The sequence below is a fragment of the Apodemus sylvaticus genome, chromosome 1 (assembly GCF_947179515.1).
Source record: "Apodemus sylvaticus chromosome 1, mApoSyl1.1, whole genome shotgun sequence".
Lineage (NCBI taxonomy): Eukaryota > Metazoa > Chordata > Mammalia > Rodentia > Muridae > Apodemus > Apodemus sylvaticus.
In genome coordinates this window covers 142,400,529-142,413,543 of record NC_067472.1, presented here as the reverse complement: position 1 = coordinate 142,413,543, position 13,015 = coordinate 142,400,529, and the positions used below count along the sequence as shown (strand labels likewise).

Here is a 13,015-nt window from a genome sequence, read left to right as displayed (position 1 = left end):
TTTATGTTATAAATAACCTTTAAAAATGATATTTATTAATTTAGTGTTTGTGTTTGCAAATACAACTTGTTGGAGTTGGCCCTCTTTTTCTACCACGTGGGTCCTGGGGTGAACTCAGGTCTTCAGTCTCGCCCACAAGCTCCTTTATGTGATAAGTCATCTCATCAGCTCTGTGGATTTTTTTTTTTCTGTCAGTTGTTTACCTTTGTGGCACAGTTTCCTTACAGGTGCTTTTCTTGTTATTGTTTTTATTTTTTGTTTTTGAGACAGGATTTCTCTGTGTAGCTCTGGCTATCCTGGAACTCACTCTTTGGACCAGGCCACAGACTGAGAGATCTGCCTCCTGAGTGCTGGGATTAAAGTTATATGCCACCACTGCTCAGGTTTCTTTTAGGTTTCTAATTCTGTAGCCAAGTTCATTAGCCGTTTCCCTCCAGGCGCCTGGTGGTTAGGTTAAAGTCCTTCTTCCCTGACCCCGAGGCTTGGGTTAGGGCTCTGTCTGTGGACAGGAGAAGAGGAGATACTAACAGTGGGCTGAGTCTGCAAAGTAGGTGAGGCTGACCATCAGCAGAGCCGCGTGGGAGCCAGCCACACTGGTGAAGGGCAGACAGGTTCATGTTTGAAGATTCAAGCAGGCAGGTTTGGGACGCCAGGGGAGAATAGCCGGTGACCTCCACGGCTCTCCTTGGAGAATCAGAGTGGGAAATGGCGGTGAAGGGCTCAGCAGCCATGTAATTCAAGGTCTGGTCCTCAGGATTCAGAGCCTGACTCACAAAAGGAAGTGAGAAGCTAGCTTTCTCGGGGGCTGAGGCCAACAGGGAAGCATCTGCCCATGGGAATCGCTACAGGGCAGCCGGGAACACCCAGAAGTGGGCTGAGACGGGTAGCCCATGTCCACCCTGGGCAGCAAGGGCATCCAGGAAGGCCAGAGACCGCGTGTCACATTCAAGAGACAAAGGCCATGGTTTCACGTAAGTCTGTTTATTTTCAGGTATCACGAGTCTTACTGACTTACACTCCCCAGCACATCTTGAAAGTTTGCTTTTTATAATTTAATTCTAGAAAAGGTTCAATAGCACGAGCCAAGTACAATCTCGCATTCAAACGTGAATTGTAGGTTAGGCATCCTCTAAGGGTGATGCTTGGCAAAGATGTGGGCGTGCGTACACACATACGTGTGCTCAGAATTTATAAAATGTTCCCTGTCTCGCCCCTGCGCCCTGTTATCAACTTGGCTTTCCTTCATCTGCTGTCCACGTGGGCAGTAAATGTTTGGCAAATGCATAATTCAGCATAAGTCCCATACGGTGGGATTTCACAACCAGGCCTAACCGCTGAGATATTACTTAATTTGTTAAAGTGATAAACAAGATTATGATGTGCAAACAAACAGGGCTTGTGCTCCAGCTGTGTCCAAGTTTATTTTAGCAAGCCATAAACACAGGCCCTCTCTCTAGGCCCAGTGATTGGGTTTCTCCTTCCTTTTGTTGGGGGAGAAGAATGTAAAGGGAGGAGCAGGGGTCCTCACACTGGGCTTTCTGGCCGTGGACTCTTGAAGGAACCCATTCATCCGCACTATTGGGCAATGCTGCCTGCCCAGGGTCCTTCTGGGCTTTCCCATATGCAGCCTTTGCCAAGCAGGAGATTCGATCTCAGCTCGACCAAGCTGGGCCCCACACTCCTGGGATTCAGAGCCTTGTGAAACAGGCTGAGAGACTGGGGTCTTCAGGGAAGGAGGGCCAGGGGTCACAGTCCTCCTCCCACCTTACCCCGAACTGCTCCTCAACCAAGACTCTGTAGTGTAATTCCATCTGAGGCCTGGCAGGAAATAAAGCCCGGACAGGCCCATTCATTATGCCGGGAAGGCTTGGAACGGGGTCACCCTCCCCCGCTCCTGGAAGCCTTCAGAAGAGGCAAGGGGAGGCCTCTCTAGACCAGCGCCCAGCGCCTATGGCTTCTCATGGGCTGGTAACTTTCCCCACAGAACCCGAGAACTACAAAACGCCCAGTAGCTCCTAGCTTCTCAGCCCTTCTTAGCAGAAGGTTCAGCAAAGAACCCGTTTGTCTTCTGTGCCCTAGGAGGGCTGTCGCTGAGGGGTCAGGCAGAGGCTCGGACCTGCTGGATCCGCACGGAGGCCCTTCCAGAAGCATTACCTTCTCTTCCGAGTACAAGCCTCCAGCCGGCCCAGCTCCTCATAGGACTGGTAGAAGATGTCAAACTCCCTGGCGCCCCAGCCCCTCCAGACAGCTAGGCACCACTCTGTGTTTTCATTTGCAAAGCCGCACACTACGGTGTCCTTTGCCACCACTGCAGCATCCACCAGGACCCTGCAGACAGAAGGGGTTAGCCATCACCCACAGGAGTCCTCACTGGGTCAAGGTGGGGCCTCCCTCTTCATGCATATCCGCGAAGGGGGCGGAGTTACTAAGAGGGTGTCATAAACACCTCAGGCCCCGCTCTAGCATGGACTTGAAGGTTCTGATTCTACCTGGCAGTCTGGCCTATGGGACGGAGCCTTGTAATCTACCTTAAAGGCCAAGGGTACCCATCTACTTCTATAAGCACTGGCGGTAGACTAATGCTCTGGAAGGCCATCCGCTGACATAAACAGAGCAGGCATCGTCCATTGCCTGTCTTTGGAATTCTGGTGTCTAGAATAAACCAGCAACTGAATATTACTGTTAAGAACAAGTCATGAGGGCCAGAGGGATGGCTCAGTGGGTAAAGGGGCTTGCCTCCCTGTGAGCAAAGTTTGATGACCTAATTCCCGGAACCCATGTAACAGGAGGGACTCAACCCCCCACTGTCCTGTAACCTCTGCAGGAACACTGTGACACTTACCTGCACCCCACAGTGAAAACGCAAGAGTGACCCATGAGTGTCCTTGCTGCACGGCCCCTCCCATTCTGTCCCCCACAGACTCAGGAAGTTCACAGGAATACATTAGACAGAAAAGCTGCTGTCTCCAAGCCATCACTATTTACATTGTTTATGAGGCTGTGGGCTGTTTTCGCATGGTCTGTACGTGCACAACGTGTTTCTGCTCAGGCCACAACACGTGACTCTCTGCATTCCTCTTCATCCTGGTGGTGTCTCTGTGGGGCTGCTGGCCCATCTCTGGGTCTGGTTGTATCTCCTCCTCCTATGCCCAGTGACTGAGCCCCACTGCACCCCAAGGCTCTCTTTCACCGTGGTATTAGGAGTCTCTGGTCCTTGCTTGCTTTTTCAGCTGGCTAATTCGGGTCTTTCTCCTTCTAGCAAATGTGCCTGACTTGATAAAACCTGTCTCTGGGGGTTGACTAGAAACAGATATCAGTTCAGTCAGAGTAGGTGTGCCAAGGTCAACCAACCTGGTTCTGAGGACCCATTTGTTTCCTGAAGCCCAACTTGGAAGCTGGGAACTACTTCTGCACAAAGCTTCCTTTTATCAGGTCAACCAGGGTTCAGGAGCAAAGCCTGATCTTATTTCCAGAATTGGACACAGAGACGATCCGTTGCCCCAGGACTCACTGAAAAAGCTCAGTGCTAGCAGGCAAGGGACTGCACGTGGCATGGGTGACTGGCTGCTTGTCACTGACTGTCCTGCTTTGGGCAGAATGGGACTGTGTGATGATATTAAAGATAAATAAAGACCTTTGCCCAAGGATGAGCGACAGCGTATGCTGCCAGTAGATTTACTATGATGAGAAATACTACACACACGTTTGGCATTGGGGCCTTTCACGGGGTTCTTCAGGGTAAGGAATAAACACTACCAGAAACTCTGGCTTAACACCAGGCTCCCATCTCCCTGGCCAGGAAGCCCGTGTCCTGAACTGCCATCCTCATAGCAGCAACTGGCATGTCTACCAGTGCTACCCACTGCAGATTAGCATCGAGTCTTGCTCTCAGGCTCAGAGAGGGGAGCTGCAGAGTGGGGCCATGTCACCTGGCACTATCTGGTGCTTCAAGGGCTGGTGGGTCCCCTGACATTGGGGCAGGGGGACATCTCCTGTTTGGTAGGAAGGACAGTGAACCAATTGGAGAGATTGTCATTGCAATCACAGCTGAATCTGGCCCTGTAGATACACCTTTGGCAGTGTATTTGATTTACAGGTACATAGACACCCCCAGAAATAGATATCCTTGGCCAGTGGCCATCATGCTGAACTCCAGAAGCTGCCTGGAGGACCCCACCTTGCTTCTGCTTTGCTCTGTGGCCACACTGGTGGATCTAGCGGGCTTATCTGTGGGAACCCAGGGGGGCAGCAGGACTGCTGTGCTGTCCAGTGGACGTGTTAGTGAGCCCCGAGGTTCCCCATACCCCCTCCCCCCCAGCCCTACAGAATGGTTCTTGGTCTTACCCGTGCGGATTGAGCTCTCGGGCTTTTAAAACAGCGATGACCCTGCCCCGCTGGGCACCTGAATCCTTCTCCAGGCCGATGACAATGATATCTCCACCATGTCTAAGGAACCAAAGCCAAGACAGGAGAAGAGTTGGTACAGGAAGCTGTACTCTCCAGAGGGCATAGAGCAAGTGCGTCAGACAGTAAGGAGCCTGACGTTTCCACGGACAGAGCGTCAGTGGATGCAGAAGAGGAAACCTGAGCATGGCTGCTGTTTTGTGGCCCCTTGAGCTTTCTGGTGGGCAGATGAGGTAAATTTCTGTGTGGACATCCTTAGATTTACTGACGAGATAACTCTCAATTCTAAAACTGAATGGTAAAGCCTGCTCAGCGGAACTGTCTAGATGGATCTGGGAATCTTTGAGGAAGCCACGGGTTCCACTCACCCCAGCCCCAAAGCAAGAGCATTGGGCAGCTCAGAAATGATACTTCTGGGGCTGGAGAGGGAGATGGCTCAGTGATTAAGAGCACTGGCTGTTCTTCCAGAGGTCCTGAGTTCAATTGCCAATAACCACATAGTGGCTCACAACCATCTGTAATGGTATCCGATGCCCTCTTCTGGGGTGTCTGAAGACAGCAACAGTGTACCCACACACATGAAATAAATAAATAAATAACTCTTAAAAGGAAAGAAAGAAATGATACTTCCACACCACAGAACTTACCTGGGGACCCAAATGAGGTCTTTGACAGCAAGCACCTTCACAGCCTGCAGGTGTTGGCTGAACGTCTCCCCATCCATGGGGCTCAGGTCGTGCTCAGTTCTGTCAGAGGTGACACTGGGCTCCTGCAGCCTGTCTGGGTCTTCATAATTGGCAGAGAAAGGCACACTGGCATAGCTGGTGAGGGAGCTGGGCAGACTGGAAGGGGACCTGGGGTCTCGCTGGGACGGGGATGACGAGTAGGAGGACATGGAGCAGTAGTCAGTGAGCGAGTCCTGGTGGGTGAGGATCTGCATGCCCCGCTCCTCGCTGTACATGATGCTCACGTCTGCGATGCACTCTTCCTCAGGCTCCTTTGAGGTGGTTAAGTGACTGCCTGGGGTTTCTGGGAGGGAGGGCTGCACAGAAAACGTGTCCCCTGAGAGGACTGGGGTCCCCACAGAAGTACCGGGCACACAGCTGGTAGGTGGCAGAGTGGTACATCACCAAGGAATTGGCCTTGTCATCCAGGCACCAGACCATCTCCTCTCCTCTGCAGTCTGAGCTGCACACAAGTGACACGACCATGGACGGGGCGGCATAGGGCTCCAGCCGCCTGCTGATGTCCAGGGTGGTGCAGTCAATGACCAGGAGGCCAGGCCCATTGCTGTACCAGACCTCAGACCCACTGTTGACCACTTCCATCGCCTTCACTGGGTAGGGGTTCTGCCGTGAGTCTTCATCCGGGATGCAGAACTTGGACCTATTGGCTGTGTGTGAGCACAGGTAGGAGCAGCTTTCTTTTGGGGTGCCCCGTGCCACGGGAAACACAGCCACGAGTCCATCAGCCAGGCCTGCCAGCACCAGAAAGGAGTTCTGTGGGTGAAGGGACAGGGACACACGATATTCTTTCATGTCGCACATGCAGAGAGAGAGAGAGAGAGAGAGAGAGAAACCACAGGTACCAGACTCATCCCTATATGTGTCTCAAATGGTCACATGATCTCCCATAATGCCTCAGAGAAATAAAGCCTTTGAAATCTTGGCCTGCTCAGGGGTCTCAGGATTATGTCCAGAGACAGTGTAGCTTTGCCCCAGCAGAGCCACACCCATCACTGGTGCTGCCAGGCGGAAGCGCTAACAAGCTTCTAACTTAACTCTCTTGCAGGCATGTCTTGGTCTCTTGTGCCCACAGCCATACTCTGAAGAGCCTGGGCTGACACTACTGAGGAGTTTGACTTATCATTAAGCACGATTTCCTCTGTAGCTACCCTCCAGAGGTTACTAGGCTGAAGCCAAAGTTGCAGGTACAAAGCCAAATGCAGGCTCGCCCGGGCGGGGTATTTCCCAGAGCAGAGCAGAGCAGACACAGAGTGCAGTGGGTCAGGAAAAGGGCCACAAAATGAAGGCTCCCAGCCTTGTTCTAGCTGGGGGAGTGGTAGAAAGCCACTCTGTTAGGAGGCCGGGTGCCTGTGAGGAGCGGGGTGGTGGGGGTGTGTGAGGGAGGGCGGGCAGCTGCTCAGGGTACTGGAGTGAGTGGCCTCACGCACAATACCCACAGTAAGGAGCCCTAGGAAAATTTCTCAAAATCCATCTTCAGGATTTAGGTCAATAAAGCAGCCAGAGCAAACAGGCCATACGTCTTTCTGGATCCTGGCTCTGCTGGCCGGCGTGGGGAACACCACGTACGGCGGGATCTGAGCGTGCTTGTGCAAGAATGCACGCACGGTCTGCCCTGTGTGGCCTCCTCAGGACAGCCTCCACGGGGGCAGGCACCCTGTGCAGGAGGCTCACACAGAGTCTGCTTTATTCTCCCTGCTTCGGCAGGAGGTGCGCCCTGGCTGGGCCTCTGCCTGTCAGGGCCCTTCAATAATGCTTTGTGTCAGGTCCTCCTCCGGTGTAGGGAGACCCCGGCTGCCTAGCCTGCCCCTGGGGCTACAATCATAAGTGACTGTAAGGTTCATTTCATACCCATTTTCTGTCTCGTCTTTTTCCTTTTATAAAACAGTGAAACTAGATCAGGATGGAGAGAAAAGCTCACAGGGTTGGCGATGCAAGAAGTCATAGCAACCATCGTTGGCTTCCAAGTGCCCAGCCTGGAACTCCGGGCTCCGCAAGTTCAGAGACCTATTTCATTACGATCACCATCCTCATTTTAGGTGGGTAAATGCGGATCACATAAGGGCACTCAGCACATTTTATAAAGATGTGCTGGGAGGTGCCGCTTATGCCCTGGTGGAAGGTACCCGTTGCACCCACGGGTCCCTTGTGGCCTGACTGCATCCAGGGCAGGAAGCAGAGCCTGGGAGAGCAAGCAGTGCCACCTTGCTCTCAGAGGAGAGGTTCTGCATCCTGACAGTTCACCAGAAGGCAAAATGAAGCCCCTATGTCTACTGTCTGGAGGAAAAGGCCCAGGGCCAGTCAAGAGGTGGCCTTGCCAGCGCTAGTGAGGCTGGACTCCATGCCAAGATGTGGTGGAGCTGGGGCTGGGCAGCACTGAGTGGATGGGGTTAGGAGGGGGAGGGAGTGGGTTTGCTGGGCAATGCCGGGCAAAGGACTGAGGTCTGGGAAGGAAAGAGAGTCTTTGAGAGGAGGCAGAGATGGATAAAAGGGAGTCAGCTATGCCTGCTCATCAGAGAAGACAGTGGCCAGGGCAGAGGAGAGGCTCCTGATACCTTTATCAAGAGAAGGGGCCATGTGCAATGGCTTAATTCATCATCCGCACCAGTATGAGCCTCATCTAAGTCGGGGGCTTTGGTACTAGCTCACGGCCGGTAGGCACTCCATGTTGATTGTGGTCACTTGTGTCTCTAAAGCTGGCTATGACTTGGGCAAGGTGGCCCAGAAAGGTGTGACTCCACTGTCCCCAGATCAATCTATCGTCCCCTCCCACACTTGGTGACAGGCCTCTCTCCCCACCTTACCTTTTTGATAACAGGTACTGCCAAGAAACAGGTGACGACAGCCGGGGTGTCCAGGGCCTGCTGGGGCATGCTCAATGGGCACATACCCTTAAGGCTGTAGATATAGATTTTCTGGTCCTGCAGAAGCAGACAAGCTCACTGTAAGGACCAGATAAGGAAGCGACTGGCATGTCCTATTAGGGTGCTTTCAGCCTGGGGAACCCCCTTTGGGACCTTTTTAAAGGCAGCATTTTGTTTGCTAATTCATTTCTGCTTTTTGTTCGAAAGATACAGTGTACAAGAGAATTAACTCATGGAGGATCCTAAGGAGTGGGAGACAGAACATCTCAGAAGCTCACTTCGGCTATGCATGAGCATGCCACTAGCAAAGTGGGGCCACAGTACAGTGACAGTGTGCCGTGGGCAGAGTGCCTTTACCCCCCTCTAGGATGTATATGGGATGACCTCTTCTGTCCATCATCTTTAAGCACATTTGGTGAATTTGTTGTTGCTATAAAGACTTACATCGGGGATGGGTATTTAGAGATCTCTCTGTGTATTCTCTTAAAACAGATTCTTAATTCATGAGGCTTTAGTCCCACGGGTATCTATGGGTTTTAGGAGACCTATATACTTCTAATCAGTCACGTAGAAGGATAATGATGTTCCTTTCCCTACTCATAACCCTGCAGCATTTGATTAGGGACAGCATTTGGATTTCTCACAGGACAGCTACTTGCGTCTCTCCATGATTTCTGTTACGGAGGCAGAAGGTCCTCAGAGATGAGCTATGCTCCGTGGCCCCCACAGTATTATGAGGAAACACAGCATGCTATCAACACGCCCAGTTTCTCCTGCTGAGAGTCTCTAGTCTTACTACCCTGAATCCTAGCTTCCAGCTGGTGGTGAGCAGGAGCCAGCAGTGATTCCCCTGGTGACCTCACAGGACCAATGACATTGTCTTAGGGATTGCTCAGGGACAGGCTGGCCTTGACATCTTGTAGTTTTACAAGTCTGGTTCCCCCCGGAACTGTACCCCTCTAACGCTCACCCTGACACGGGCCCTGCTGGTTGGCAGTTACCTCAGTGGCTATCCACACTGAGCTCTGGACCTTGAGCTGACAGCTCAGCTTCATTCCGGGACAGGTCATCCTCTGTACTTCCAGGAGGCCCTTCTCTGTGTTGACCACTGTGTAATTCCTGTGGTTAGCAACAACATATGGTTAGTTCTAGATAACCAGGGGCCACCTCCCCCACCACCCTGAGACACCCCCACCCCCACCCCCACCCCCGTGGAATGGCCTTGGAACAGGGGTGATCATTTAAGCATGAAGGGTCTATCACAGGTTCATGTTTTAAAGATTTGGTTTCCAGGTGTAGGCACTATTTTGGGATGCTCTAGAAACGTTGGGGGGCGGGGCTAAGTGGAGGGGATGGAATACTGGTGGCAGGGCTTTGAAGGTTACCTCAGGACCCTGGTCTCCCTCCCCACCTTCTCTGTCTCTATCATTTCCTCTCTCTGCATCTTGTCTTCCCAGAAGTAAAGAGCCTCTGCCACCATGCTTTTCCTCCCAAGGTCAGGGGGCCAAGCCGGCAGGGACTGGACACAGTGAGTCTGGATCAGTCATCCACCCTTGAGTTGTTTCTGTCAGTTAGTTTGTTCACAGGAACACAAAGGTAACGACACACAAAGAACGCTATCTGCTACCCTGTTCACCTCTAGAAATCGGAAGCACACCTTGACTTCACGACATTGGGTACATCTGGGTTTGCCTGCTGTACAAGGCTTGAACATGGAAGAGAAAGGACATTCCAATGGGAAGCCAGCCTCTTTCCTTTTGTGACCTCCAAGTGTTCAGGCAACCATCCCAACAGGGTGACCTAGGGCACCTCCATTGGACTGCTCACTGCCCTCCAACTGACCAGGGCACACCCATCATAGGAACAGAGTAGACAGCCCCAGGCCAAAGATGAGCCGTGCAAAGTCCACACTTGACTGGGTGGAGCTCAAGACACGCCCCCAGTCTGCGTGCACTGAGAACGGCCCATAGTTAGTGAGGAGAGCAGGCTCTTGGCCCACGGGGCCATGATGTGTGGTACCACTGCCCCTTCACATGTCCTCAGTGTCCTTTGCATGGCGGAGGGAGTAGAGGAGTGGTTAGTTGGTTAGCCACACTCCCCAGAGCACACAGCTCTTTGTCCCAGTCAGAGAGAAAGTGGAGCAGCGGACAGGAGCTACTCTATACGTTCTTTCCTGGTGCCAGATTTTGGAAGGCTTTCACCATCCCTGACTGACACCGAACAGCTGGAGATGATAAAAATGAATACAAAACTTGCAAACTAAACTTTTTCCAAAGTTCTGTCTATTCATTTTAGTCAAAATTAATACTGTAAATATATTTGCTTAAAAAATTTAAAAACTATAGAGAGAAGACCAGAGTCTAGCCACAGTGGTGTCATGTCATGTCACTCTGTTTTTTATTTTTGCCTCCTTTCCTTTCTTTCTCCATGGATCAGTCTGGGGATCTGATCTCTCTCTCTCTCTCTCTCTCTCTCTCTCTCTCTCTCTCTCTCTCTCTCTCTCTCTCTCTAAATATATATATCCAGGTTCCCTGCTCTGTGTGCCCAGGTAGAAGCCTCCCATTACTCTCCCTTCTTTGTGCTGGTGGGAGTTTTTAAGGACCCTGCCTTCCTACTGGGAAAGATAATTTTTTCCCATGTCCAACTCTCTCCAGCATCCCCCTCATGTCTGAGATGAAGGGGGACAGCACGCACCCTCAGGTGAGTGAAGGAGGGTCTGCCCCAGCACCCACAGACCAGGGTGGCTCCGGAGTCCCCGTAAGATGCTCCCAGAAGCCTCTATCTGCTTCCTTGCTTCTCTTGTATGAAATGGTTCAGGCCCAGCCCTGAAGCAGCCATTTGATAAACCCTGCTTCTCCTTGGTACTTAGAGACCATGTCTAGATCCTGGGGGTGCCAATGCCATTCCTTTGGACCTCTCCAATGGAAAGAATTAGAAATGTGAAGTTATTTTCCCCTCTGTCCATGCCTTCACACTGATCCATACAAATGTCAGAGTCTGTTCCGCTGATCCCATGCGAGTCAAGTCTCATGTTGTCTGAGCTACCAACCCCACCCTTGCTCCCTTCCTGGACTATAAGACCTGTAAACACCCTCCACTGGGACCATCTGAAGACTACACTAACTTGCAAAGCTCTTGTGTCGGGGCAGGAGGGGCAGCGTGCATTGGACAACCCTACAGGCCATCATACAAGACCATTCCAAGGAGATTCCATCTCTTGCCACTCTCCTTCCCAGGCCCTGCCTCTGGGTCTCAGGAATCCTTTCTCCCTCCCAGTGGGTCTTCCCTACACGCTACAGCACACCTCTTGCTTTCTGCTACCCACTGCTCTCTGGGCCACACAATGCTGACCGTCACCTGTCCCTCAACCCTTTCCTGGCTCTTCAGTTCACTCTGCCTTGGGTCATATCTAGCTGGGGACCTTCTAGGGCCATTGTGTATTCTCCCTACTTTATGGTCTCAGGTCCTATGGGCCTTCTCTCTAAATCCCCCATTGAAAGACCCTCACATCCTGTTCCTGCTCTACTTCCTGGTGAAACTGTCAGGTTTTCTGCCCTCTTCAGTCTAGGAGTTGGAGTGAGCAGAAGTCACATAGACAGGCTGCTGGGTTTCTTTGCAGCTTACAGCAGGTCTCTGTACATCCCCGAGGCATCCTGGCCCCCAGATCATGGTGGTCAATGGACCTCCTCTTTTCTTCTCAGATGTCTCATTCCCCCATTCTCACTTCCTGCCACTTTATTGTGAAAAAGAGCTGAAACCAGAAGGGACTGCCTGTGGCCAGTTATTAGAGAGCGACCCTCTGCTCCAGTCCCCTGCCTCCCTCTGGCTCTGGTCCCTTGGCTTTCTTACCCCACCCCACTGGCTGCTCAGCCTTCCCCCTTCAGCATCATCTCTTTTCCGTGTTCAGAATGTAGCTAACTCCATCTTGAAGCGACACTCTCCCTCTCTCCCTGGAACTGGGTTTCCAACACATCCAGCCATTCCCTTCTTCCTCTCTTCTTTTACAAGATAAGGTTCTCTGTGTAGCCCTGGCTGTTGTGGAACTCTATAGACTAGGCTGGCCTTGAACTCAGAGACCCGCCTGCCTCTGTCCCCCAAGTGCTGGGATTAAAGGCGTGTGCCACCACTGCCTGGCCTTCTTCTCTTTGGAATGTTCTCCAGCTGGGCTTTGCATTCTGCTGTCTGCTCAGAAACTCCCCACCTACATCGCCGCTTTCTGTTCCCAGTGCGCAGGGAAGGACAGATGGACAGATTACCTGGACTCCTCCTTCCCATCCCAGAACACCACGGTGTACTCCTGGCTCTGGGATGAGAAGAAGGCCGACTGCTTCCCACAGGGCAGCATGTACATGAAGGTGGCGAAGGTTGGGTCTTTCATCTGGCTCACCACAGACACAGCTAGGGGGCGCTGCGGGAGAGAGGTCGCTAGTGAGCACAGTTGTGTGGTCCTCCATACACCTTCAGTCTTGTGTTAGCCTAACACAAGACTGAAAAGGCTCCAGAACCATCACACACACACACTCCTAAATACATAAATACATAAATAAATACGTAAATCAATATGTAAATAAATAAACAATAAATGCCCTTCATAGCCTCTGGTCCTCGCAGCCACAGTAGTAGGTTCAGCTGCTCTGCCCATTGTATCCTACTTTAAGTCCAGGGTCATAAACTTTTGTAAGGGGTCTTTTTCAGATTCTATTCATAATGCATTAGCTAATTAATATCTGATTTGATGGACAAGTGCTAAACTTGATATTAAGGTCCTCTTCCAAGAATCAAGGAGGAATTACCTTTAAAAATATAATACAGTCCCAGCTCCTCATGAGCAAACCTTCCAAAGGGATGTGTACCTTCCCCTCTGCTTTTGCATGGGGACTGTATTACACACAATGTATTTCATACATAAATTGAGTAAAACTCAGAAAGTTCCAGATTTCAGAGCATATTAGAGTTTGGATTTTTGGATTGGTTATATTCAACTAACATGTAAATAAATATTTT

The 13,015-nt window shown here is 51.4% G+C and overlaps 1 protein-coding gene across 1 annotated transcript in view; it reads right to left on the bottom strand.

Annotated features, from left to right (window-relative positions):
• Positions 1 to 965: 965 nt before the first annotated feature.
• Lrrk1 (leucine rich repeat kinase 1) overlaps positions 966 to 13,015 on the bottom strand; it is a 138,270-nt gene continuing 126,220 nt past the window's right edge. Inside the window, 7 exon segments of the mRNA XM_052161140.1 lie at positions 966 to 2,328; positions 4,345 to 4,446; positions 5,052 to 5,464; positions 5,466 to 5,903; positions 7,952 to 8,068; positions 9,013 to 9,130; positions 12,268 to 12,419. Of these exon segments, the coding sequence (XP_052017100.1) occupies positions 2,151 to 2,328; positions 4,345 to 4,446; positions 5,052 to 5,464; positions 5,466 to 5,903; positions 7,952 to 8,068; positions 9,013 to 9,130; positions 12,268 to 12,419 (1,518 nt within the window). The 3' untranslated portion in view covers positions 966 to 2,150.